Source organism: Neophocaena asiaeorientalis, unplaced genomic scaffold (assembly GCF_003031525.2).
Source record: "Neophocaena asiaeorientalis asiaeorientalis breed wild unplaced genomic scaffold, Neophocaena_asiaeorientalis_V1.1 scaffold1058, whole genome shotgun sequence".
Lineage (NCBI taxonomy): Eukaryota > Metazoa > Chordata > Mammalia > Artiodactyla > Phocoenidae > Neophocaena > Neophocaena asiaeorientalis.
In genome coordinates, this window is record NW_020175496.1 from 109,713 (window position 1) to 137,066 (window position 27,354).

The 27,354-nt window shown below is 54.5% G+C and overlaps 1 protein-coding gene across 8 annotated transcripts in view; it reads right to left on the reverse strand.

The window, feature by feature from the left end:
• Nucleotides 1-27,354, reverse strand: part of SCN5A (sodium voltage-gated channel alpha subunit 5) — an 86,721-nt gene that overhangs the window by 51,045 nt on the left and 8,322 nt on the right. For 5 of the 8 annotated variants that reach the window (XM_024768947.1, XM_024768945.1, XM_024768946.1 and 2 more), the window contains exons 3-13: nt 25,625-25,714; nt 24,153-24,281; nt 17,345-17,436; nt 13,610-13,840; nt 12,160-12,223; nt 10,703-10,844; nt 10,002-10,199; nt 8,813-8,992; nt 7,812-8,183; nt 2,430-2,562; nt 1,255-1,490 (exon numbers count right to left, since the gene is read on the reverse strand). In XM_024768947.1, coding sequence (XP_024624715.1) covers nt 1,255-1,490; nt 2,430-2,562; nt 7,812-8,183; nt 8,813-8,992; nt 10,002-10,199; nt 10,703-10,844; nt 12,160-12,223; nt 13,610-13,840; nt 17,345-17,436; nt 24,153-24,281; nt 25,625-25,714 — 1,867 coding nt within the window. Of the gene's footprint in view, nt 1-1,254; nt 1,491-2,429; nt 2,563-7,811; nt 8,184-8,812; nt 8,993-10,001; nt 10,200-10,702; nt 10,845-12,159; nt 12,224-13,609; nt 13,841-17,118; nt 17,211-17,344; nt 17,437-24,152; nt 24,282-25,624; nt 25,715-27,354 lie in introns of all 8 variants that reach the window. The other 3 variants (XM_024768948.1, XM_024768943.1, XM_024768941.1) reach the window with 1 other exon arrangement.

The following is a 27,354-nucleotide window of genomic DNA, read 5'->3' on the forward strand; positions in this document are numbered from 1 at the left end:
TATCTAGCTTTTCCTTCTGTTTGTATACAGAAGAAGAAAAGAAAAGCAGAATCACAGCAAAACGGACTCACATTTGTGAAAAAATTTGAATAGACCCTGTAGAGAACTATCTAGAGTTCTGGATATGGGAAGTAATAAGGGAAGAAAATCCTCACACTCCACAGTGTAGGAGACGTGCCTACCTGTGGGGGCCACCTGTGCAGCTGGGACCAAGACAGGGCTGGGTCTGCAAGAGGAGAGAGCTTGGAATGAATGACCCCCTCCCCCCACTCAACCTCAGTGATGATCCCAGGAGCTCCTTTCAGAGGCCAGTGGGCTCTCTGCAGCCTTGCTCTAGGATCTTCTGCAGAAGGGTCGACCCTTTGTTTACCTGGACAGAGCCAGTAGGACCCTGTCCCCCAGAGTCAGGAGACAACAGCTACATGCCCAGCTATGCCATCACTATGTCACCTCTCTGGCCTCAGTTTTCCATCTTCAGAGTGAAGAGCTAGGACTTGATTTGGTGTCAAGAAGAAAAAAATCAGAATTAGAACCCAGACATTCTGACCTCCAGGGACAGTCTCCTTAATAACAACAACAAAGATAATAACCACAGCTATCATTTATTTTGAGTGCTTATGGTTTATCAAACTCTGAGCCAAGCACATTATACACGTTATCTTATTCAATCCTCATTAGCTTCCTATGAAGTTGATATCGTCATACTAATTTTACATTTATTAAATTCAACAAATACTTACTGCACCAATTACTGAAACTAAGTAATTTGCTAGATGTCACATAGTTAGTAAGAGCTGAGTCAGAATTCAAATCTGGCTCTGCCTGATTTACTCACTCCATCCATCCATCCATCCATCCATCCATCTATCTCTCTATCCTTCCCTTCCTCCTTCTCTCCATCCAGCCATCCATCCATCCTTTCCCTAAGAGAACTGCCTCTTTTTGCATACACTCTCCTCCTCCATTACTAACTGCCACACCTCACGTCCCCACACATTTCAGGCTCACACTCAACTCACTTTTGTTTTCTAGCTTTTGGGCATCTTTATCCCTAACCTCTCACTCCCAATTACAACTGTCACGAAAGCTGATCCTGAGGCTCCTCCCACAAGGTCTTCCACAGTGACTCCTATCTTCAGAAGATCCTTTCATGTTCTGAGTCACTCCTCCCTTACCCACGAAGGCCGTGCCAGCTGGCCAAGAGCCCTTCACAACACGATGCCCATTTGAGAGTCAGCTGCCAGCAGCCCTTACCAGGTTTCCGACCTGCAGCATCTCCTCAAATTCAGTTGTCATGTTGTAATGCTCCAGTGCCATGAAGAGTGTGTTAATCACGATGCACATGGTGATGGTGAGGTCGGCGAATGGGTCCATGACCATGAACTTCACTCTCTGCTTGATGGACATCCACAGTGGACAACACTCCCAGATCAGGTAGCGCTGGGCGAAGCGATTCCAGCATGGCGGATACTTGCGGTGAGACTCCAACTCTGGGTGGGAGGGGGCGGGGCAGAGAGCCAATGAGCTGGTATGTTTTTGTTGACCAACTCTTATAAAACTCGTGGTATTCCAGAAAAGATGTATGACCTACCCAGGAGATGACAGGGCTGCTACATGACGGGGGGACAGAAAGAGGGGCAGGGATGACTAAGGGAAAGAGTGGCCTATGTCCTGGCTCCTTACTCTGGGAATACGGGAGAAGAGGGCCACAGGGACAGAAAACCAGGATGGATGTGGGGAAAACTGGGACAAAATAGATTTGGACAAATGTGGGCTCTCTTGAGACAACACTCCCACATAGATCCGCGGACACTCAGGGGAGGTATAGGCTGAGACAACATCTGAGACAGGCAAGTTCAGATATAAGGACACCCAGGACCCAACAGGTAGGAACAGATGTGGATATCTGGGACATGTCAGGACAGATGCGGGGGGGATGCCTGGGACAGAAGTCATGTTGGACAGGAGAGGACAAATCAGGGGGTGCCAAGTTCAGGATGGATTGGATGTGAGGTTGCCTAAAGTAGGACAGGCTTGGGCAGATGTGGGAGGCTTGGAATAACCTGGGGTAGATATGGGGATGGCTGGGATAAGCTAGAACAGGCATGCTTGGGATGGGATGGTTCCAGCAGACATGGGAATGCTTGGGAGAGGACAGGATGAGACCAATGAACACCTAGGACAGGCCAGGACGGCTGTGGGGATGCTTGGAAGAAACACAGACATGGCTCCTGAGGATGCCCAGGACAAAACAAGCTGGAACAGACCAAAAGACACCCAGGACAGGCCACAGAGACTGAAAAGTCTGGGACAGCTGTGCAGATGTCCAAGGCAGGCAAAGCAGCTGGGGTGAACTTGGCTCAGGCCTGGCTAACTGTGAGGGTGCTCAGACTAGAAGTGGGGAGTGTTTGGATGACACCAGGGCTGACCTTCCAGTACGCTGGTGAGGACGCTGACTGCACTGAGGGCTCGCCGCCGCTCTCCTGGCTCCTCGAAGCCATCCACACACGGAGCCTGGGGGGTCAGCATCTGAGGCCTGCCTGGCTCCTCCGACGGTGTGGTCTGTGTGTAACCGGGAGATACGCATCAGCCTGGGGACGGGGGTCTGCCTGGATCTGGGGCAGCTGCCCCAGACTCAGGTTGGAGAGGTCACAGGGGGCCACATGGGGGTCTTGATGGGACACTGGGTGCTGGGCTTCTTTGCTCCCAATTCCCTCCCAGCTAACAACTCCCCTCTCGCCAATCATTATCTCCTTCATTCTCTTTTTTTTTTTCACCATCTCTCATTAGTGGTGATTCCTGAGTGTGGATGGGAAATGACATGTACCAGGTTCTTTTAACCAGATGCTGACATATACATTAGTACATGCAAAAACAATCTGGGAGTCTTAATTGACCCCAAGCTCCCCAGAGTCAACAAAAGCTGAAAAAAAATCCACAATGCTCTAAGGTGACACTAATGGAAGCATAAAGCACAATGCTCAGACACAGCTGGTGGGAGCTTTTGTGGAGGCAGGTTGGCTGTATCTACCAAGAAAATTTTACATTGGCTCTGCATTGCCTTGTCTGGTAATCAAACTTCATAAATAATTATACACGTGCACCAGGAATACGTATGCAACAATGTTCACTGCAGCGTCGTTTCAAATACCATAAAAACAAAACAACTGATCAATAGGAAGAATATTAAAATCAGTTATGGATACAGTCCGACTCTGGACTCTGACGCAGACAATAAGGAGAACGAGGCTGTTACACGTATGTTCCCATGGGAGCACTTCCAAGACAAACAGTTTGATGAGAAAACAAGAAAAAGATCTGGAAGATAACACACTAAATTGTTAAAATGGCTATATCCGGGGAATGGGATTGTGTGGGAAGGCAAGGAGTTTTACTTCTGCATTGTTGGATTTGTTTTCAACATGCTTGTGTCATTTTTGTAAGTAAAAGAACCAGGCCTACAAATGGAGATGGGGTGTGATCTAATGAAGGGGGTGGCAGCAGACATTCCCTAGGCTTACTTCAGAGCCCCCCACAGAACCAAGAGGGGCCCGCAAAGACTTCATGTCAGCATGGCCATGCATGACCACAGTCCGTGAGCCCAAGCTGGGGCTGCCAAAGGCACTGCGCTGTTCAGCGTGCAAGAGCGAGGCTCCATAATCTGTCAGAGGGAAGATGGGCCTGGACAACGCAGGGTGGCAGAGCCAGGGCCCGGGGTGGGTACCAAAATGATCTGGGCTCAAGTTCAGGTCAGCTTTTGCGACTGGTAGGACTGCCCTGACGTGTTGCCTAGGGAGGGAGTGAGCTCCCAGTCATTGAAGTATTCAAGCAGAGGCACCTGAGAAAGCTGAGATAGCTGGTGGAACAGTAGTACCCTAGGTCCAATGCAACTACAAATCTGGCCAGCTTAACTCACACGCATGTCTTAAATTCTCCCAACTTCTCTCCTTTACCATCTGTGATAGTTTGGGTTATCATTCAGCAAATATTTACCTTTTCCTCTCCCACTGTGACTGAAGCAAAATTCCCTGTCTTATTGGTGACACGCCTGCTTTGGCCAAGGGAATGTTAGTGGACATGATGTGAACAGAAGCTTTGAATGTGCTTGTGCCACTTGCCTTGCTCTTGTGCTCCAGTAATCCTCCAGGAAAAGAGCTTCCCCAAGTAGCTGCCACACTTTCAGCCCGGGACAAAGACAAGGGGAGCAGCCCTGAGCCTAACCTATAGTATGGAGCCAGGCCATGTGCAGTCTGAGGCAGAGCTGCCCAGCCAGGGTCAACCTAGACCAGCCAAACCATGGTCAACTTGCAGAGAAGTGAGCGTGAGAATAAAGGCTTGTTGTTAACCATTGACTTTGGGGGTAGTTTGGTACACAGCAGTATTGTGGAAATAGCTGACTGATACACTGTCCTAGTGCAAGCTGTCATCATCTCTTTCCCAAAACTACTACAACAGCCTCCTAACTGGCCTCTTCTCTCCACTCGATTCTCTACACAGCTGAAAGGGATTTCCTTAAAAAGTAAATCAGATCATGATAAGCCTCTGATCAACAACTCCCCCCACCTTACTCAGAGTAAATCCAAACTTTTCTATAGTTTACAAGGCCCTGCATAGCCTAAATCCTAACTCCTCAAACTCATTTTATATCCCCTTCTGTTTCCACCACACCCAGCCCTGCCTGGCCCTCTCATCCCTTAGACATGTTGAGCTTATTCCTCTTCAGTGCCTTTACACTTTCTGTCCCTTCTGCCTAATACACAATTTTTCCACATCTTTGTGGCTGGCTCCCTAAAATCACCTGGTGGTCAATTTTTAATGTCACCTCCACATAAAGGACTTCCCTGCATATTCTAACTAATAGCCCCCATTCCCAGCCCTCCCCCTAGCAACTTTCTATCACATGACCCTTACTGGTCCCTAGAAATATTGATCAGTTTACTCTCTGTCTTCCTGCCTATGATGCCAACTCCATGAGGTCAGAGCTCTTGTCTGTTCTGTTCACTGTTCCATCCTTGGAGCCTTAAACACTGGCACTCTACGCAGAGGGCTGGCACTGGATAGATATGGGTTAAATGGATAAATACTTGGCACTCAGGGGCTTGGGTTAAGTTCTAGCTCTGTCCCTAAGATGACGGGGGTGGGGAGGGGGGTGGGGAGGAGGGAGAAGAATCTGTTCAAGGTGCCTCCCCAACTCCCTCTGCCTTTGGGGCCAGGCACGCATACAGACAGCAGGCAAAGTAAACCTTCACCCTCTGCCCCAAATTAAAGTGAGCTGTCCAGGGACTTCCCTGGTGGTGCAGTGGATAAGACTCCACGCTCCCAATGCAGGAGGCCCGGGTTTGATCCCTGGTCAGGGAACTAGATCCCACATGCACACCGCAACTAAGAGTTCACATTGCCACAACTAAGGAGCCAGCAAGCTGCAACTAAGGAGCCCACCTGCTGCAACTAAGACTCAGCACAACCGAATAAATAAATAAATATATATTTAAAAAACTAAAAAAAATAAAGTGAGCTGTCTGTTGGGCCTGCTGCCTCCTGTGTTGATGAAGAAACCACTACGTGCCCGACACTGTGCTTTGTTTTCAGACTAGAACTGGGCAGAGGTGTCATCAGGGACCCAGTTGAAGCAGGGAAGGCATCCTCAGAGGCCTACAGCCTGCTAACCTCTTTAACTTTTCAACATCTCCATCTTGGTCCACTAATTCCTTTAACTTTGCAGATAACCCCCTTGGCCTGCTAATCCCTTTAAGGTTATAAATGGGCCCCACAGAAGTGAGAATGGGTGAAGTCAGAGTTCCCAGTAATGAAGTGCTTGAACTTGGATTCCTCCGGACATGTGCAGTACAATGAGATGATTTTCTCCCTAATGAGATTAGGGAATTCTATTAGCGCTCCAGCTGTTGACCTGATTCCACAAGGCTGAGGCTCCAGGGCTGGACCTGCAGCAACTGGGAATCTGTGTTCTTGGGAAGCCAGACCCCCACCCTCCAGGTAATGGCCAGGTGGGTCCCCAGACCCACCCAGAAGCTATGGTCTGCCCCCAGTGCGTTCCCAGGACCCTCTCCTTGACTCCCTGCTCCAGAGGAGCACGAGGGCCCCAAGTCTTCACTCCTTCCGTCCTGCTCAATAATAACAATCATAGATAATAATAATTATTATTGAACATGAGGCAAGTACTGGTCTAAGCACCAGACAGGTATTAACACTTTTAGTCCTCACCACCACCTTCTGATGTGGATATTGTTTTTATTTCCACTTAACAGATGACGAAATTGAGGCAGAGAGAGATTAATTGCCTGTGCAAAGTCCCACAGCTAGAGCAAGTGTCTGAGCTGGAGCCAAACAGGCCATCTGGCTGTGAGCACCCTCTTCAACCTGCCTCCACTTTCCTGATCAGGTTTCCCTGTCTTGTCCTGCTTCCTCAGAAGGTCTGCCCTCCTCCACCTCCTGCAGGCCTCAGGGTCTGAGACCCACATTTGCCCTTTTCCTGGGTGGGCTGCTCTGAGCCCTGTGCTGGGGGCAGGGGTCAGCAAGGGCACTCGGTGACTGGTTGGGCAGACATCAGCCTGTCATGGGATAGGCTGACTGAGTGATCAAAGCTCTGACTGGCCTCTCATGATCTGGCCCTCCCTTCCTGTCACCTTTCTGACAATTGCTCCAACTCCCCTCCCGTTTACTCCCTGGTTTCCAGCCACACTGCCCTCGTGGCATTTCCTCCAATACACTAGATATGCTTCTGTCTCAGGGCCTTTGCACTTGCTGTTCCTTAGGCCTGGAACATGTTTCCCACAGATGATGCAATGACAGTATGTTACTACAACATTATCACCACATCAACGTACTCGTGCGTGTCCTGATTGCTTTACGCGTTCATCCTGGCTTCGATCCTGAGGTGGGTATTTTATTTTACTATTTTATTTTATTTTTTGGCTACACCGCGTGGCATGCGGGATCTTAGTTCCCTTAGCAGGGATCAAACCTGCGCCCCCTGCAGTGGCAGTGTGGAGTCTTAACCACAGGACCACCAGGGAAGTCCCTGAGGTGGGTATTTTAAATCCATTTTACAGACAAGAGACCTGACGCACAGAGAAATAAAATAACTTGCTCACAGCCATCCAGCTGGTAAGCAAACCCCACCTGTCTCCAGAATCTGGGTGCTAACCCCTCTGCTATACCACCCCTCACCTGGTTCCCCGCTCCTTGCCTCCTTCAGGTCATTGTTTAAATGCCTTGTAATAAGGGGGTTTCCCTTTCCCTCTTCCCCCACTTTCGTCCTCGCACAGTACTTAGAGCTTGGGCTAATATTACTTGACATGTATCAGTTTGTAAAGTGCCAAAATATTTTGAATTTGATGAATAACTGTCGCCCAGAAGCTCAGAAGTGTTCCCTTGCCACTCTGGCCCTTCTCCAGATTGTCCATGATCCGCAACTCTCCAGGGCTCACACCTGGCACACACAAGACCTCTAGGGCACTGGTCCTGTGTCACCACAGTGTCTCAGTGCCCATGCCTTACTAGCTGCTAAATATTTAACTGTCATCCCTGTTTATCATCATTACATACCATATATGCATACATACACATTTTTCTTCTTTCTTTAAGTTTTGTCTGTCTGTCTGGAAGCTCTAGGAGGCAGAGATTTTTTGGTAGGCTTATTCACCCCCAGAGCTCAGTACACAATAGGCGCTCAGTAAATACTTGGTAAATACTTAGTACTTTACTCTAAAAGTAAATACTTTTAGACCTGGCTCTGGTGACCAGTCTGGGAGATGGGACGCGCCTGGCACTGCATGGCGGGGCGGACTCACCGTGTCCAGGGGGCGCTCCAGCATCATAGGGCAGAGGAGGCTGCTCCCTGGGGAAGTGGCCTCAGGGTCGCCTGCCCCCAGCAAGGAGACCACCCCGTTGCAGTCCACAGTGCTGTTCCTTTTGCCATTGAGGACGTGGCTTGGAGTTGAGGTTCCGGGACTGGGCTGTCCCTGGGCACTAGGCCGGTGCGGGGGCCAAGGCACCAGCAGTGATGTGCGGTGGCTCTCACTGTCCCCGGCGGTGCTGTTTTCATCATCTGCAAAATCTGTCTCAGAACCCACGTCCCGTCGGCGGAAGGTGAAAATGCTTCCATGGCTGGAGCGTGGCTTCAAGGAGGTCCTGCTGAGGCCGTGGGTGATGCTGAGATGATTCTGAGGGCACACAGAGAGGGGACATGACGAAGACAGCTCTTCCCGTGCTCCCAGCTTATCACTTGTGGCTTTGGCCCCAGCTCAACTTGGAGCATCGAGGGCTTTTGTCGGCTACATAGGAACTGGATGGGCTGAGCCGGCGGTGCTCAGAGGAGGGGTGCAGCTTTAGAGGCAATCCTGCATCTTCTGGGATCTCTGCTCACGTGAAGCCTGTGCCTCTGGGGCTTTGAGATTGAAGCTTATCTGGGGGAGAAGGGGGCAGGAAGGCCCCTGCAAACAGGCCTGGCCCGAGCAGGGCCTGGGGCAATCAGTCATGTCCCTCACTTATTTGGGCACGTCCTTGAGCTCCTACCAATCCACACCATGGGGAGACCCTCAGTCCCAGCCCCAATGCTGGGGACTTAGCTGAGGTTGAGGATATCCTAACACCCAAACCTACCCTATCCCTCTGCCCAGGGCTCCTCCACTCTAAGAGTGGCCATGGGAAACAGGAGGGGCTGGGAGGGGGCTCAAGGAATATTCTCCTTGGGGAGCAACCGTGGGGGCTGTGACAGCACCAGGGGACTAGCACGATGGCCTTTTGATGCCGGATCCACCCTGAAAGGGCCAGAGCCACGGCCGGAGATTACCACTGCTTGGGGACCATCCTCCGAGTCGGACTTGGGGAACCTGTCGTCCCCACACTCCTCCGACCCTGAAGACATTTGTTTTCTCTGCTTGCTCCTTCCCTCGTGGGAGATTACTGCGGCCAAAGGGGACATCTCCAAGGAGCTGCGGGACACGGTGTCCACACCCCTGATGGTGAGGGCCTGAAAAACGGTGGAAGAAGGGATGTCTTGGTCATTGAGACATGATGCAACCTCAGGCCAAGGTAGGCCAGGCAACTCTCAGCACCTCTGTTTTCCCCAACAGTTAAGTGGACCTGCCCACACCCCCCCCAAACGAGTACATCATGGAGAGGTGAGCTCAGACGACCCAGGATGTTTTGAGAAAGATCCAGATCCAGGGATGAAGAGAGTAGTGCCTTAAGTGGGCAGTTCTTGCAAGAGTGGAGTGTTGGGGCAGGTGGGAGAGGGGGTGTTGATGAGCTGAGGTAGTGACAGCACTAGAGGGCAGGGGATCTTCGAGAAGGTTCGGCTGGTCAAAATGGCTGCTGCAGGATGTGGCATGGAGCGGTGAGAAGGAAGTGGATGTCCTTGGCCTAGCTTCTAAAAATTTTGCTCTGTAGTCAGCCTCCGGCACCCACCATGTGTGGAACTGTGGGGACAGCCATGGCAGCATCGCCAGTGCTCATTTGCTGAGCCTGTTCAGGCCTCCGACCTTGGATCTTCCTCACTACCCCATCAGAAGGCATCCGTTGACTAGGATAAACTATGTCTACGGACACATGGCTCTCTTCTACCCAGCATGCACTAGGCTCACGGCGACCACCTTTAGCCAGGAGCTACCACCTTTACCCACCTGGCACCACCATCACCCAGAAGACACCACGGTCACAGGGAAGAGCATTCCTCAGCAGGCACCACACTCACAGGACCCACCTTTACTCAGCAGGCACCACTTTTACCTAGCAGGCACCTCCCCATGAACAGGCTCTTGTCTTTACCCAGTAGGTAACAAATTTTTACCCAGCAGACACCACATTCACAGGAAATACCTACACCCACCAGACACTTGCTTTACCCAGCAGGCGCCAGCTTCACCCAGCATGCATCACTTACAGCCACCAGCTTTTACCCAGCAGGCGCCACACTTATAGGCATCCACAATCAGGTGAAGGCTTGTTCTGGAGGCTCCTTGGCCACACTGCTCACCCACCTCATGCTCTTTCTTGAGCATCTCCATGGCTTCCTGGAATCGCTTTTCCTTCTCCTCTGTCTCAGCAATGGTGGCTTGGTTTTGCTCCTCGTAGGCCATGGCAACCACAGCCAGGATCAAGTTCACCAGGTAGAAGGAGCCCAGGAAGATGACAAGCATGAAGAAGATCATGTAGATCTTCCCTGCAGACCTCAGGGTCTGGGGGAGCAAGGGGGCGGAGGTCATCTTCACTGGGGCCCCTTCCGGGTCAAGGCCATAAATCCCAAGTTGCCCAGCCTGGCTGTGCCAGGGGTTCAAATGGCCACAGCCTGGAGAACGGGTAGAGCATGACCCACCTATAGAGGGAAGTGTCCCTAACCTACTGAAGAGAGTGACCTGCACACAGGGGGCAGTACCCCACCCATGGAAGGAGGCAGTACATTTCAGTTGACACAGGAAGTGTCACATAGGGTGGACCAGTGTTCCACTAACAGAGCATGGAGTATCCTATATAGAGGGCTGGGTACTTGGTCACCAGCTAAAGGAAAGTTTCTTTGCTTGCTGAGTCCCCGTCCCTCAAACGTCCCCTGTGCCTCCTCTCTTCTGACCAGTGGGGAAGCTGCTGGGGCGCTTGTGACTAGTCGTTTGTGCAGCCTGGGCCCTGGTGCTAGACACTGAGCCCATTCCTGGCAGCTCTCTGCTGGCCCCATGCACCCACGTACCTGCTGGTAGAGGCGCTCCCAGTAGTCCTGCGTCATCAGTCGGAAGAGTGCAAGAAAGGCCCAGGCAAAGGAGTCGAAGCTGGTGTAGCCGTGGTCAGGGTTCTCGCCTGCCTTCAGGCACCTGTAGCCCTCGGGACATGTCCTACGGCCAGACACACGGACTTTATCCCATGCTGTGAGGGGCCCTCTGCCCCTGAGACGCTAGCTCCACAAACCTACTGCCACACTGCGGGGTCCTGCTGCCGTGACTTTTCATGCTGTGCCTCCCACCCGGGACACCGTCTTCCTCTTTTCTCTACCCATCTGTATGCTGCTAGGCCTAAATCCAGCTCCCTCTGCCCACGTGACACACCATCCCAGCTGCTGTCTGCATTGCCTCTCCCCTCCCAGAGGAAGTGCCAAGGGCCTGGCTCAGATTTCTTCCCTGCCTGCCTACCCCAGGGGAGCTGGGCACAGTGCAGACACACAGGGGGAGCATGAGGCTGAGGTGAACAGGATGGAGCCCAAGGCAAAGGTCAGGCGGCCATGGGGCTGTGGGATGATTCTAGGGTGGATGGGCTGGGGTCCGGCCATGTCTGGAGGGCACAGCCTCTCTTCCAAAGAGGGAGCGCTGGTCTGGAGTCACGAGTGGAGTGAGTGTGTGAGAGAGAGGATGGGGGCAAGGGGAACTTGGCAAGTAGGAGGATGCAGCCAAGGGGGCCTCTGTGTCTTGCTAATGTCCTAATTTAAGACTTTTTCTTTAGAGATAGGAAGGGCTCTGCAGCCATTTGAACCCCTGGCACAGCCTTGCTCCCCCAGACCCTGAGGTCTGCAGGGAAGATCTACATATTCAGAGATGCGGGACTACAGCCCCGAAGAGCACCTCCCTTAGGTGAGCCTGTGTGACCCTCCCCATAACAACCTATGACACAGTCACACTGACCCAGGTGCCGGTGTGCACAGGGCCCTGGAAGCTGCACGTGGCTACTGGGCATCTCTGGGTACCACACCCAGGCTGCAGGTCCAGTCCCTGCTTGCCCTGGAGGAGAGTCTAGGCTGCCAGGGGAGGCCATACTCACTTTTGACCTAATGGACGGATGAGGAGGGAGCAAGTGAAGACAGGAGGGGGTGGGTGCCGCCCTGGGGGGCTTTGGGAAGGGAATGGAGCCAGGGTTGGGCTATTGTGGGGCCCTGCAGGGTTTCCTGGGCTGCCCCCCAAGTCCAGTCCCATCTTCAAGGCTCTGTTTGCCTTCCCTGAAAAGCCAAAGCCCCATCTCTTTCTTCACCCCTTCCCAGCTGCCTCCCTGTGGAGGTGGGGGGCAGCTGCCATGGGCCTGGCAGGGAAGGGAGGCAGGGAAAGGTCCTGCTGTCCCTGGGGTCAAGGGCATAAACTGAAAGCATAGTCAGCTGATAAAGCACTGGAAGGAGACTCCCCCAGCTGGGTGAGGTGGCCCTGGGGGGGGGTGGGTGCTACGTACCCAGCGTCAGAGCTATTCCCACACAGTAACACATCAGAGGTGCCATTCTTGAGCAAGTAGTTTTCTGGAAGAGAAGCATCCAATGGTGAGAGGCACGTGTGGCCCAGACTCCTGGGGGTTCCAGACTGCACCCTGGGCTTTGGGGAGGTAGACACTGCTGGGGGTCTTCCATCCGCTCCTCTGCCCTCTGCCTGACCTCTGCCCTCTGCCTGACCAGGTCTGAGGCAACTCTGGCTGATTCCCTGGGCTTCCTCTGGCTCCTCCTCCGACGTTCAGCTGCCAGTGTCCCCAGGTGCACTCAGGAAATCCCCACGGGGAGCTTCCGGACCCTGCCCCAATCACTCAGGGGGCCAACCTGGGTCAAGAGAGGCCCTGAACAGGAGGCAGGGGTTTGTTCAGACATGGCTGGGGCTGGACCAGAAGAGACGTAGGACATCAGTCCTGTCGCCTCCACTCTGTGACCATCCATCAGTCCCCATCACTCCCCACTACCTGCCTTAGTCTTAGGTGTCAGTTCTCCAAGTGTGGTCCCCAGACCAGCAGCATCAAGCATCAACTGGGAACTGGTTAGAAAGGTAACTTCCCAGAGCTACTGACCCAGAAACTCGTGGGGTGGGGCCCAGCAGTCTGTGTTTTCCAGAGCCTTCCAGGTGACTTTGGTGTACACGTACGTTTTAGAACAGCTGCTACGTGGCCATACTGAATCACAAGCAAATTTACTCATTGAGTTTCCATCTATTTCTTTTTTCTACAGTGGACTGCTGGTGTATGTTAGAGGCCTTAACTTCAGAATGGCCCCCGGGGTCCTTGTGGCCTGGAATCTGGCCTTGTACCGGCATCTACCTTTGGCCTAGACTGATGGCTCTAGTCAAGAGAGGTGCTGGTCATCAGCCCGGAGGATGGAAGTGTAACCCATGGGGCAGTGAAACAACTCGAGGGGCTCACATGGCTTTGTACAATCACCGAGCTTGTCCTGGGGTGCATGGGTATGGACTTAACATCCTGACAAGGATCACTGAAGTCAAGTGAAAAAGCCCATGCCAAGCAAATGGGGCCTCTACTCGGAAGCCTCACAAACTACCCCAGCTCCGTCCCCCCCACTCTTTCCCAAGCGAAACCCCTCTCCCTGCTGGCAGGCTGGTCTCCTCACCATTCCTGACCCTTCAAATGTTGTAGCTGCCGTGCTCCTATCTACCTCTCCATCCTTCCCATTCTTCAAGTGTTATCTCTCCGTCTAGCCTGAGAACTCAGGAGGATAGGTGCTGAGTCTGCTCCTCTCCTGTCCTCTCTCCCAGAGCCCCAAAGGGCAGGGGCTGGGATCTCTGACACGCAGCTGGGTCTCTGGGGGAGCAGGTAGGGCTTGGACATCCTCAGAAGGAGGCCTGTGTGGGAGATGCTCGGCCCTGGTGGCCCCACAAAGCCCTGCCTGGGCCACGGAGCCAGTCAGCACCTGGGTTGTTGAGGTAGAGGTCCAGCGATTCCCAGACCAGGCCGTCGGCTTCCACGGAGCCGTTGGTGCCGCTGAGCACGGTGAAGTTGCGAACGCACTTGTGCCTCAGGTTGCCCATGAAGAGCTGCAGGCCGATGAGGGCAAAGACGCTGAGGCAGAAAACCGTGAGGACCATCACATCGGCCAGCTTCTTCACAGACTGGATCAGGGCCCCCACGATGGTCTTCAGGCCTGGGGGAGACGAGGAGGAGCTCGGAGTCACCCATGGCACCCGTGCTCCCCGCTCCAGTGGACAGGGGCCAGGCCTGAGGGGTGCCGGGCTGGGGGAGCCATCATGGGGGCGGGCAGGGGAAGGAGGCCTCTCCTGGGCTTTTCAGACCGAAACCTCCCTTTCCTCTGCTGCTGAGAGTCTGTCCTGATCCCCCCGGGGCGGGAGTCCAGTCTGGCTGTGTATTTTCAGAGGGGCCTAGTTCTCTTTGCTCTCCATAGCCAAATAAATGAAATAAGTATGGAAAATGCTGTTTCCTTGCAGGAGAAAACACTCAAAGCCTATCCCCCCCGTTAGTCCCAAGTTATGCCAGGCCTGTCCCTTTAAATGTAGTTCCTGGAAAGGAGACAGAGGGCCAGGCCCCCTCCAGGGCAATGGACAGCCTTGGCCTTGATCCTGAGATGGGGAGAGACACAGCCATTCTTGGTAGGGGAATGTGGTGTGTGCACTGGGGAGGTTGACGGGGCGGTGCTGGGGGGTAGGTGGGTCTGGCTAAGGCCATGGTGGGTGATGTCCTGAGGGGCCTGCTCTGGCTCAGGCCCCACTTTTGGGAAAGGCACAGGGGTACCTGTTTTGTATTTTCCTCCTCTGCCCTGTCCCCCTGGTACCCACCCCCGTCCATCCCACCCCCCAAAGCTAAGAGGCCGTGATCTGTTAGTTGCACGGCCCAGCTCCCCGCAGAAGCCAGCGCCGCACAGAAAAGCACGTGTAGACGCCTTTGGTCTGACACTTGGCTGCGGTCCTACAGCAAGTTCACAAGTTCGAGCAGAGCATTGGGAGCGAGGGGGCTTCTCTGCCAGCGGCAGGGACTCACCTCCCATCCCTCCTCCCCACCCCTCCCCCCCATCAAAGCAGCCAGATCTCAGATTAAGCTCCATCCATCCATCGTCCAGCCGGTTAATGTGTTAGGAGCACCTGTGCGGCTGTGTCCGCAGTTGCTGTGCCCATGACTCAGAGACAAGGAGGCAGCGATGGGCAAACATGGGAGAGGGGAGAGGAAGTCCTTCCCACAGTGCCGCCAATGCTGCTGCCTGTCCAGGGCTGGGAGGCACTCAGCGTTCTCTGTGAAATCATCCTGGCAGATGTTGGCAACTGCCTGGGCACTGGGTGGACCTTGCAGGGGTCTGGGCCCAGAGTGGTGGAGGTGGTGATGGTGGTGGCGGGGTTCATGAGCCCTCTGTAGTCCAGAACTACGCTTCATCTCTAGCAGAGCTTCTAGGACCCTCGGTGGGCATCTGGTTCTCCTCACCACGCTTGGAGACCCACCCACAGTGTGGGGCATGGTGGGGGCAAAGTGAGGGGCCGTGGGCAGCAGCTCACATACCCAAATTAAACTCTGCCTCCAAAGTATCTGTGGCCTGAATCACTCAGTCCAAGGCTCTGAAAAGCACCTCCTGGTCTGTGGAGATAGTGTCCTTGGGGACAATCAGTTGGTGACCCATTCCTTTAACCATTTCTCACATTGATGAGAGTCCACTTCTGGCAAGAATGATTCCAACCAAGTAAAGGGATTCTTTCTGAGAAGACCCAGGAAGAGATGGGTGCTGGGGGATCAAGTGGGAAATTCTCCCTCCACTGAAGTTCTAACAGGCTGGGCGAAGAGCCCTTGGAAACTAACCATTCCGATTCGTTCCCATTTTAAAGGAAAGGAGACTGAGGTCTGGAGAGGGTCACGGCTATTAAGCCTCAGCTCAGGGAACACCTCCTCCAGGGAGACGTCGGGAATGCTGTGACCACAGCATTTTCCTAACGACCGCTTTCAGCAGCTGCTGTGTGCTGCCCCACTGGGCTGCTGGCAGCTTTGAAGAGAGCCAGTGGGACTCGGCTGGGGTTGGCTGGCTCCCTCCCTTAACCCCGGACTGAGAAATACTTTCCTTTGTCAGCCTTATTTTTTTTTAATAAAACAAACTGGAAGATGCTTTTTCTTAATTGTTGTGGTCAGTGTGCTTAGCTATCCTTGCCAGGTGTGTGCTGTGAAGTCCCCTAGAGGACAGACCCTGGCCGATGATGTCTGTCACAACATTGGGGGGGGCTCCCTGGGGATGGGAACACAGTGCCCCACTCGCTACGGGCTTTTAGCAGAGGTCTGGGCCACGTGCAGGGAGTGTGCGGGCAAGGGGCTCCTGTGCTCACCCCATGGTGGGTTCAGAGCCAGGAGGAGTATTGAGGCTCAGTGTGAAATCAGCATAAGTGGGGGCTCCTCTTATTAGATAATTAGCCCCACCGGCGGAGTCTGAACTCCTTCTGGGAGCTCACAGCAGGGCCCCTGCCTCCCTGGGGGCAGCAATAGCAAATGCAGGCCAAGGGCCCAGGACGCCCGGGCTTTCCAAGTCAGGAGTGGATACAACCATCTGGCTCACCAGCTCTGACATCTCTCCAGATCGGTGACATGCAACCTGTTTCCAGCTGCCTTCTTAAAAGAAATGCCTTCTCCAGCTCTGAGTGGGGATGCACTCAGAAAAGTTTCTGGAAGGGGCCTCTAGGCTCTGAAATCATTAGAGTCTTTGAGAGCTTTCTTAGATGGATGGGGTAGACTGGCTTTCTAGAGAGGTCGTCTGGGCCTCAGAAGGTCTCCCAGGACAATCGCCAACATGCGTCAAGGAGAATTTCTTCCCGAGGCTACCATGCACGGTTTGCTAAACCTCTACCGCACATGCAGCAAGGGCTGTTAGACGCCAAGGCCCGGTGACACCTGTCCACAGAGTACTCTCCATTTCACAGAATGGGTTGCGGTGTCGGCTGTGTGTGTATCACCAAAGGGGGCTCAAGGCAGGGAACGGGCGCTCGGCCATGAAAGGCCATGCCTGAGCTGTCCTTTTTTACTCTGGGTGTGGTTTCCCTCACAAACAGTACTTTTAGTTTCCTTATCGGAGCACGATGCTTCAGGCTGAAGCAACTCACATACAAGCTTTCAGCTATTCCAATAGTTGAGTTCAGTTTGGGAAATAAATCACTACCTTGGGAAGAATTTGGGTTCAATCCAGGACCTGCCATGGAGTACTCTGTGCCCCCGGGGGTCTATGGTGGTGGGCTTTGCTGGCGTGGACAGTCCAAAGCCCATTCTGAGGCATGGAGGGGACAGCCGTGTCCACTGAAGACAGCCCCCATACCCAAGCTCTGGGAAAGGTATTCTGGGGACAGGCACATTTGAAGGGGCCTTCCCGAGGGTCGCCTTGGCTCCCAGGTAGCTGGAAAGGCCCAAGCGTGTCCCTCCAGCCTTGGCGTTTAACCTGATTTTCACCTGAAATGACTGATATAGTTTTCAGGGCCCGGAGGACTCGGAAGGTACGTAAAGCTGAGACATTGCCCAGGTCCACAAATTCAGTGGTGTATCTGTAACAAGGGAAATTCACACACAAGACAGTGACAACACGCCAGTAGGACACACAGTCAGAGGAGGGGGGTGGGGGAGACGGAGAGAGAGTCACTTGTAGCTGAGATCTGGGAGGCAAACCTGGGCATCTTACCTGGGATAACTGAAATAGTTTTTAGAGCTCTCAGGACTCTGAAAGTTCGAAGAGCCGACAAATTGCCTAGTTTTATATTTTCTGATACATACCTGTAGAATCAAATCACAGTTATTGGGAATTACAAAGCGGCACCTCAGCCCGCCCTCCCCGACCGGCCCTCTCCCTTCTCCCCCTCCCACGGGGAGGGCTGTGCATGACCCGGGGCCTCCCCTAGGTTTTCTTCTTGATCTCATCCCTCCTGCCACGGGGAACCTCAGTGAGGGTGCCTTAAGGATGTCCACAGAGCAAGCTCCCAGGCGGCTCTCTCGGTGATGGTCCTGTGAATAACCAGCGCCACGAGGCAACGACTCTGCCACGTTCTCCATGCCACTTGCGGACTATGACACGAAGCCACATGGGGGAGCGTCTGAGACTGGGGACAGAGCAAAGAGGGAAACTCCATTTTCCAGGAGGCTCAGGCCAGGTGATATAGGAAGCAAGCGGGTTTCTGGTCCTGGTTTTGCTCTATGTCTTCTGCGGTGTCACCAGCTCGTGCCGGGCAGCTCTGATCCGTGGGACCCTGAAGTCTAGCTGAGACCGCTGTGGAGCCAAGGCTGGGTGTCTGAGGGCATCCCACTCCCTCCTTCCAATCACAATTCTCTGTGCAAGGCGTGGCTCAGGAGTCCCTGAAGTCAGGAGGTGGAGGTGACTTGAGTACTCAAAGAGAGAAGAGTTCCCAAAATGATGCTTTGGAAGATGAGATGGGAGGTTGCCCAAATATTTAGCTCTTAACTACTCACGGGCCACGGCCAACACAAGAAAAGAAAAAAGCAGGCTGAGGGGTCCTAGGGATGTGCCAGCCCCTCTCCCATGAGTCCACCCCAGTCTTGGTGTCTCCTCACGATGGCCCTGGGTGTCCACAGGAGTAGTGACCTCGGGAGGCAAGCAGCCCTCCTCGGTGTATGTCCTGCTTGGGCCCGAGTGGTGCTCAGCAGGGTTGAGTGGCCGTGGGGCTCCCACCTGCAACTTGGACAATCGTCCATCCATAGCTTCCACAATCACAGGAGGAAGGAGTCGGTCTCTGGCTGGCAGGGACCCGCCCAAGCAGAGCGTGAAGACACGCGTGGATGGGTCACATGACCAGGATGTCTGAGAGATGGATGGATAGTGTGTGACCAGGGCTGTTGGGACAGTGGCAAGTGATTTGTGATATTTAACCAAAGGTTTCATATCCAGGGTGTCTGAGATTTAACCCAAGGTGTCTGATGTTTGACAAAGAACAGTAGACTCAGGATGTCTGAGATGTTTAACCAACTGTGTCCGACCCGGTGTCTGAGTGACGTCAGTCCAGGGACACTGGGTGAGTGTCGACGGTGGGCTGACAGTGCTGACAGACTCACTCTGCCTATCATGGTGGACCTCCAGGCCCTTCCACTTGGCTCAGAGTCTCTGAATCTGCCTTCAAGCTCTGGGGTCTGCAGGGAGGGACTTGGCAGGCTGTGACAAGGGACTCAATGTCCTCGGGTCAGCCGGGTCCAGCTCTGACTCTGGGCTGACACCAGCTTCCTCTCCATCCACTCATGGGGCTATTCCGTCTTTACGGGGCCCCGTGGACGAGGCCTGCTCCCTCCTTACTCTCCACATCCCTTCAGCGCTGGGAAGTCAGCGGACTCACTCTCAGCAGAGCTTTCCTTCTGTCTACACCAGATCCTTTCCATGGTGTGGTCTCCATTCCTTCTGCTGGACTCACTGCAGCTTGCACATCTTTCTCGGGCGCGACAGTCAGATGCAGCCCTGTGTTCCGGGGGGCGTAGAAGTCACCTCCCTTGTTCTGGCCCATATATGTCTACTGATTTAGTCGAAGCTCCCTCTCAACTTTTGATGGCTATTCTACTTTCTGTGAGGGCTCTGACCCTCAGACCTCTGTCCCACACTCTCCTCTCAGGCTTGGACTCTCTGTCCAGACATGGTGTGGCCATGGGACTGCCAGGTTGAACCTGGACCGCTGCCGATGTCGCTGTTACATGGAAGCCACAGTTTCAGCCTGTGGATGGCTCTGGATCCATTTTCTGCTGCTACTCCAATGGGTGTGGCCTGGGACAAAGTTTTCTTGTTCAGGACACTGGCTTCAAGGCTGTCTCTTCTGGTTACAGGGAATGGGCAGAGAACTGTGCCAAATGGAGAGGGAACCAACCGTCCCTGCTTCAGCCTCTTGTCCCTTCCAGACCCTGCCTGTCCCCTCGTGTCTCCAGTGAAGCCCTGCCCATCTCCTGCTTGGATTTAGCCTGTCTTCGCCTGTCCCAGTGTAGACCCTGCCTTCCCCACGCCCTCAGGGCCCCCAGCGCTGACAGTGCTTGCCCTTTGCTCAATACCTGCTGGGCATAGGAAAGCTGAGACCCCAGGGTATGTGCTTCCGGCAGCCTTCAAGGCCAGCTGTGTGGCTGAGAACAGGGTGGGGCCAGTGGTTGAGTGTGGGTGAAGTCAGGTCACACGTGGGAGAGCAATACTGAGGAGGAAGAAGACTTGACGGTGGGGCACAGAGCAGGGTGAGGACAAGGTGTGTCTGTGACCGTGTCTGTGACACGGGGGCTGCTGCCTCTTTTACTTGACCCAGAACCTAGTGCCTGGCTACTTCCCATTTGGGGGCCCTAGACCCCCACCAAAGCCTCTCTTGGGGCCTCGGAGAATGGCAAGGCAGGAGAGACCCTGTATTTAGCAAAGGGCCAGCTTCAGCAGTGGCCCAGGTCAGGGTGGAGCTCTGCTCCTGCCAAGCTGGCAAAACGCTCCTCCAAGTCCTTCTACTCTTTCTGCTGGGGCCAAGCGGCTGGGCAGGGGCAGACAGCTGCGGGGGTGGATCGTGGGCCCTGACACAGAAAAAGCAGCCGGTGGTGGGTGAGAATTCTACCCCATCACACCAGCCCCAGCGCAGGAGGGAGCCTTTTGGAGGCTGAGGGACCATGAGGAAGGCAGACCCTGGCCTTCTTCCTGCTCTGCCCCTATCTTGCTGTGCAGCCCTCCCATTCCATGCAGACGGCCCCTCCTGGGCTGCCAGGCAGAGGTACAGACAGCACAGCACGTTAGCTACTGCGGTGATTGCCACCCTCTCCTCTCTGCCCTCCCTCCCTTCCCCTCCATGTTTGGTTGCCATAACAACCCCAGAAGGTGGGAGGCTGCGCTAACTAGCAGGTAATGCCCAGCTCAAAGGGGGCGACAGGAAGAGCTCTGGCTGCGGGATTGCAAGTGGAGCCTGGCAGGCTTCCTGGCATCCCCTCCAACCCTCCACAATTCTAAAGTGGGTGGGGTTGGGGATCAGGTGGAGGCCTAGCCAGAAACATCAGAATAGGGGTGCTTCTCAAGGTTACGAGTTAGGAGACTTGGTTTGAGCCCCAGCATTGCTGCTGATTCATTCTACAATTTTAGGCAAGTGGTAGGCTCTCTTTGAGCCTCAGTTTCTCCATCTGTAAAACGGAAGGTGGGATGGGGAGTTTCATTGAATAGAACTTTGTTGCCACTTAAGGCTCCTCTGATGATTCTAAGAGCCCCTCATTATTGAATCATTTTGGCTATAGCAGAACACTTTTCACAGCATTACCACGGCAGTAATTCATTGTTTTCATAAGGCAGGAGCACTGTCCATCAAAGTGCCAGGCCAGTCCAGCCCAGAGCACAAACCTGGCGTGCCAATGGGCCCAGGCAGCCCCAGGGGAAGTCAGTGGTCCATTTCTGTGAGACACTCGGAAACCTGGAAATAGTCTCGTGGCCTCTGAGGCCCCGTTCTGCTTTTTCTCCCCTGGTTCTGGTCCAAAGTGAAGGCCGGAGGGCTTGGTGAGGAAGGGACTCCTGCTCTGCGATTCCCAGTGGAGGGAGAGGTTTTCTGCGGGATTCCACGGGGATTGACCGGCATGAGACAGGACAGGAGGACTGGCTAAGGGCTGGATGGGGAGGACTCAGAGCATCTCCCAGAGTCGTGGGCTGATGACAAGCCAAAGCCTGGCTCCTGCCATCAGACAAGGGGCCCGGGTTCTGGGAGCGTTGCTGCCATGACACAGAGCTGCTGAGGCTCCGGGATGGGAAGGTAGAAAAGGCTCAGGCAGATGCTCTATCCTCTGGAAGCCACTTCCTGTGACTTTGGGCCCTCACTTGGAGCCTGGACCCGCCTTAGCCATCCTACTCCATTCCCATGAGTGCAAGCCCCTGGCTCTGAGAGAATGCTCCCCCCGTCCTCACACATCAGACCTGCCTCCCAACTCTGTGTTCTCAGATGATGATCCTGCTTCTTACCACTGAGAAAACAGAAGCAATCAGAAGAGAAATTCCTTCTCTCACTGTCGGCTCTATCAATCTACCTCCACTGCCACTTGAAATTCTGCCTTCCCTGCTCTTACGGCCAACACTCCACCCAGTCCCTGGATTCCTACCCCTCGGGCCAGCTCAAGGGCTTTGCTCCTGCAACTGCCCCCTTTCCTCCATCACCAACTTCCCCTCTCTCGTGGATTGTTCCCATCAACTTGCAACGATGCCTCCCTTCTTTAAAGGTCCTCCCTTCACCCATCCTCCCCTCTGGCCACCACCCTACTTTGGGTCCTGTTTTAGAGCAAACCCCACAAAGCAGATGGTCAAGGCACATCTGCCCCCCCCCCCCGCCCCGCCCTCTTCCCACCCTCCCTCAAGCCTTCTCTCATCAGCCATGTGTCCCCCACTCCCCTGGAAGCCATCTCGTCAAGGTCAAAATCGTCAACCATTTTTATGTTGTTGACTTCAACGGTCCATCTTGGTTCTCGCCTTCCTCAGCCTCCTTGTGGTTTCTTTCAAATCGAGTCACACTCCCCCGCTGGTTTTCAGGATACTGCTCTCTCCTGGTTTTCCTCAGCACTCCCTGGCGGTTCCCTCCAGTTTCTTCGCTCCATCCTCCTTTTTCGGGACTTCAGGATGTTAGAGCGTCCCAGGGTACAGTCCCCAGGCGGCTTCCCTTCCCTGGCGACACTCCCAGATGATCTCATCCGGTCTCCTGGCTTTAAATACCATCTGTATCCCGACAGCTTCTAAATTTATACCTCTGAGTGGACCTCTTTCCTGAACTCCAGGTTGGAAGATCCAGTTGCCGACTCGATATCTTACCCTGGATGCTTTCATACCTAATACATTCCAGACCGGATGTTTGATTCTTCTCCTCCCTCTGTTTTCCAGGCCAACGAATGGTCGCATCAGCCATCCAGCTGCTCAAGCCAATAGCCACCCTGAGGTCTCCTGTCAGGCCTACCTTCAAATATACTTAGAATCTGACCACGTCTCCCACCTTCTCCACCGGGACCCTGGTCCCAGACACAATCCTCTCTCTCCTGGCTACGAAAATAGCCTCTGAGCTGCTCCATCACTTCCGCCCTTATCCCTCCACAGAGTCCTGTCCACAGAGCAGCCAGGGTGATCTTCCTAGAATGTAAATCAGACCACGTCCCTCCCTGCTTTTAACCCCCACAGGCTCCCATCACACTTGGCTTTTATCATGGCCTGTAAGGCTGTACAACCTGTCCCCCACACTACTCCTTCCCTTGTTCACTTAGCTCTGCCCAGGCCTAAATCTACACTGGCTTCATGGCAAGCGGTAGCCTCTCTCTGAGCCTCAGTTTCCCCACCTGTAAAGTGGCAGGCTGGAGTCAGCTCACAAGCAGCGTGCCTAGAAACAGGGGTTCTGATGCATGTTCTGACCACCGGGCAGAGAGCACCCCATCAGCAGGGTCGTTTCCCTCTTCTCCTCTCTCCTCCACTGCATGGATGAGCCGCTCACATCCAAGGGTAAATAAAGACTTTGTCATGAACAGGTGGGTTCCGTGAATCTGAGAATCCTAGAAAGTGGCAGTTGAACTGAACCTCTGACACCACCCAGCTCAACACCGACCTTTCACCAGTGGGGAAACTGAGGCTCTATAAGGGTAGGGAGTATAACCCTCATCAGCTCTGCTCTTGCCAAGGTACGGCGCCCAGCCCTGCACACACTGGGTTTTCCACACACATCAGGCTTTCATAAAGGGTTTGACGGCTGAGCCCCTGACCATGACTCCTGCATGGGAGGCCTGCCCTAATCGTTCATCCCCACCAGAAACCAGCATCCATTGCCTGAGACATCCAGAGTGGCATGCCTCAACCCAACCCCTAAGCAAGGGTCCCTTCCCTGGCAAGGAAGTGGGGCCTCAGCTGGCATGGCAGCAGGCCTGGGGTCACATTTGCTTACTGTGTCCCTGGCATCAGTTTTCTCATCTGTAAAATGGGAGTAAGGAACCCCCATCCAGGTGACCTCTCTGGCTGGTGTGAGGACCCACCGGATCATGTCAGTAACCAGGCGTCTCACAATGTGCCAGACACTGACTCTCTGAGTGGAGACTGCAGCCATGCTGGCGCACCTGGCATAAGCTCCTGGGGATGCCCAGCCACTTCTCCAGCTCCTTTGCTCTCTTTCCTGCAGTTTAAATCACCTTGGAATCCAGGTCACTGTTCATAGTGGTCCAGAGATTTCAGGTTGTAACATTGGTTTCCCTTGACAGAAACAGCAGAGGATACTAAACCAGAATCTTAATGAAGTTCCTTGAGCAAAGGGCTGCCACGGAGCCACAGACGAGCCAGGGGGCCTAACCAGCATGGCCGCGTGAGCTACTCTGAACCTGTCTCTCCCCACCAGGGTGAGCCGAGGGCCTCCACGCCATCTTCCTCCTGCAGAGCTGATGTTGCCTCTGCAGGGAGGCAGAGAGGGCTGGGCAGCCTGGGGCCAGGAGTGGCGCCCACGCCTGTCAGTGTGGCCGCACCCCGCACAGCACAGGGGCGAGGTACTTACGCCATGACGATCACACTGAAGTCCAGCCAGTTCCACGGGTCCCGAAGGAAGGTGAACGCATGCAGGCAGAAGCCTCGAGCCAGAATTTTGACCAGACACTCAAAGGTGTAGATGGCAGTGAAGGTGTACCTGGGGAGGAGAGACCGGTGGGCTTTCTCAGGGAGGGTGAAGCCCGCAGGCCAGGTTGGCAGGAGCACTATGCAGCTTCCCTCTCGAGGGCTCTCAGACCAGGCTCCCTGCAAAGCCCCCATGGCAGAGCTGGAGTTGGGGGCCGGAGCTTCATTCCAAACACCTGGTCAACTTATGCATCTTCCCGTTTACTCAGCATTGTGCATGCCCATGTGAACCCTCCATCTTCTGTCTCTCGGTTGTCTTGATGTAAGAAGACCCTCCACGCGTCTCCTCACCCCAGCCCTGGGGGTCCAGGTACACAGGCATACGGTGGCCACTGTGGGACAGTTAGGACACTCAGAGTCCTGGCCCCTCACTCTTGTTTGTGGATCCTCAGTGATGGGAGGATTCTCATCCTCAACCAGCTACAGGTAGGTGGGTACAGCTGTCTACCTTGGGCTCGCAAAGGGGGTCGATGTTCTAACACTTGAGGCTGGGAGGTTGCTGTTCTCTGTGTCCGGGGTCAGCTGAGCAATCCCAAATGTTCGGATGCTGGGACTACGGCCCACAGGGCCACAGCCATGCTTGTCTCCAGTTCTTAGCAGCTGGATGCAGACCCCAGCACCAGCCGTGCTGCTGGGTCCTGTGTGAACAAGGAGCACCACCAGGCAAGCCACTTAGGTAAGAGAGGCTGTCCCCAAAATTTCATTGGTCCCCTAAAAACAGGGCCTGTTGGGTTCCACTTAGAACCTATGGGTCAGGAACGTTCATGTGGGAAGAAAGAACCAGGCACAGTTTTCTAAAACTGTGCAAATGGTTATAGGAAGCAGGACTTAGGGGAAAGAGGCAGCAGTGTGGTGTTGAGGTCAGAATAGTCCTGGGCCTTTTCCCGGCCACCACGCCCCCTAGCTGCAAGGTCTGGGGTGGTTACTTCTCCAGTTCTGTCTCTCATCTGTCAGATGGGCATAGCGTCTGTACCTGCCCTATGGGGTGGTCATGAGGGTTACGTGATGCTTATTGCTCCAGGATAGTGGCTGGCAGGCACTAAGTGCTCAATCAATTATTAGTAGTATTGTCTCAGAGCCTTCTCCAATCCCATCAGTCCTCTTTAGGGTGGGTCAGGGAGAAACCCTCACTTTGCCAACCTGGAGAGCTTCCTCTCCTGAGGACATAACTCAAAGCATGAATTTGGCAGGACTGGAAGCAGCGAAAGAGGGAAGGGCTAGGGCAAGGACCACTCCCCCCCCCCCACCAGGTGGGTGAGTGCCTGGGCCTCTGCTGGGGTAACTTTGAGGCCAAGAGTCTGGAACGGAAAAGGCAGGGCAGGAGGGGCTGGCTGGAGAGGCCCTGAAGATACTCACTCGACATACTTGGTCCAGGGTGGAGGGTCGCGCTGGGCCATGAACACGCAGTTGGTCAGGATGGTACACATGATGAGCATGCTGAAGAGCATGGCGCAGGGTCAAGGAAAGCCGCCTGCAGGGGGCCGGACGGGCTGCCACCGCCAGGGGGTCCCGCCCCAGGTGTCGGCACCGCCAGGCCAGGGCTGTCAGATCAACGAGACAGGGGCTCCCAGGAGACACACCAGGGCTCTGCCCAGTCCTTGCCAACCCCTCCCCACTGAGGCTGGACACCTGCCCTGTTCCACAGCCCCCAACAGGGACCGGACACCTGAATGCAAACAGCAGAGTCCCTTGTGGGGCCCATCCTGGAGAGAAGGGAGGAGGGGCCGGCCCTCAGACCTCAGAGGTTTTTACCCATGGCCTAGTGGGAGCGCTGTCCTTGGCCACACTAGAGGGAGATGGGTGTTTATAAACAGCTTCTCAGGGTCCACTGTTTCAGGGAGAGGAAAGCCACGGTGGCAGGGCCCCGAGTTCCCTCCTCCACTTCTATGGGAGCAGCCCAGGCTGACCTTTGAACTAGGACTTCTGCCAAAACGTTCATGCCTTGTCCGGACACAGTGACCCGGGGGGAGGCAGGGGACCACATCGCTGGCTGCTTCCTCCTTCGCACATGCTCTTCACTCGTGGCCTCTTCTCCGCCTAGTACACTGCTTCCCTCCTTCAACGAGGGCCTCCTCCGAGCAACCTGCCCTGACTTCTTGCTTGCTGCACCCCCACGGCACCAGGCATCCCTCTTTGAGCATGTCTGGCTCCCTGAATGGCAGTGCCCATCTGTCCCCACCAGAAGGGGAGCTCTTCAAATGCTGGGATTGCGTCTCGGGCATCCTCAGGGCCCTTAGCCTCACGCTGAACTGCTCCAGGCCTTGTCTGATCCCTGAGTCTTTTTTTTTTTAATATATTTATTTATTTTTGGCTGTGTTGGGTCTTTGTTGCTGCACGTGGGCTTTCTCTATTTCCAGCGAGTGGGGACTACTCTTCGTTGCGGTGCGCGGGCTTCTCATTGCGGTGGCTTTTCTTGTGCAGCACAGGCTCTAGGTGCACGGGCCTCGGTAGTAGTGGCTCATGGGCTCAGGAGTTGTAGGCTCGTGGGCTCTAGAGTGCAGGCTCAGTAGTTGTGGCACACGGGCTTAGCTGCTCCACCGCATATGGGATCTTCCCAGACCAGGGCTCAAACCCGTGTCCCCTGCATTGGCAGGCGGATTCTTAACCACTGTGCCACCATGATCCCTGACTCTTTGTCTCCAAGTCCCAGACACTGCTTCAGGCTGAACAAAGCTCTGACTGACCGCCATGGCCTCCCTTACCTCTACTGGACCTGCAGAGGAACAAGGGCCAGACCCTGGGCCTCTTGTGGGTAGGGGCACCCCCGAGAGGCCCAGCCCAGAACGGGGACACTCTGCTACCCCACAAATCCTCTCCCCAGCCCAAGAGAGGAAACTGGGCCTCCATTCCCTACAGCTGCCCCCAGGCTCACCACCTTGTCCCGGCCTCAGCCCTGCGGGCAGCAGCTGCCAGCCAGGCGATTCCCACCGGAAGCCCAGGAGCTGCAGTAATTGAGCTCCGGGGGCCTGCCTCTTCCCTCCCCATCACAGTTCCACCCTTTCCCATGGCTTGGCCCAGCCTCGGGCCCGATGCGGAGCCCAATGCAGTCAGACTGGAGATGGGGCTGAGCTGGGGTACTGACTTTG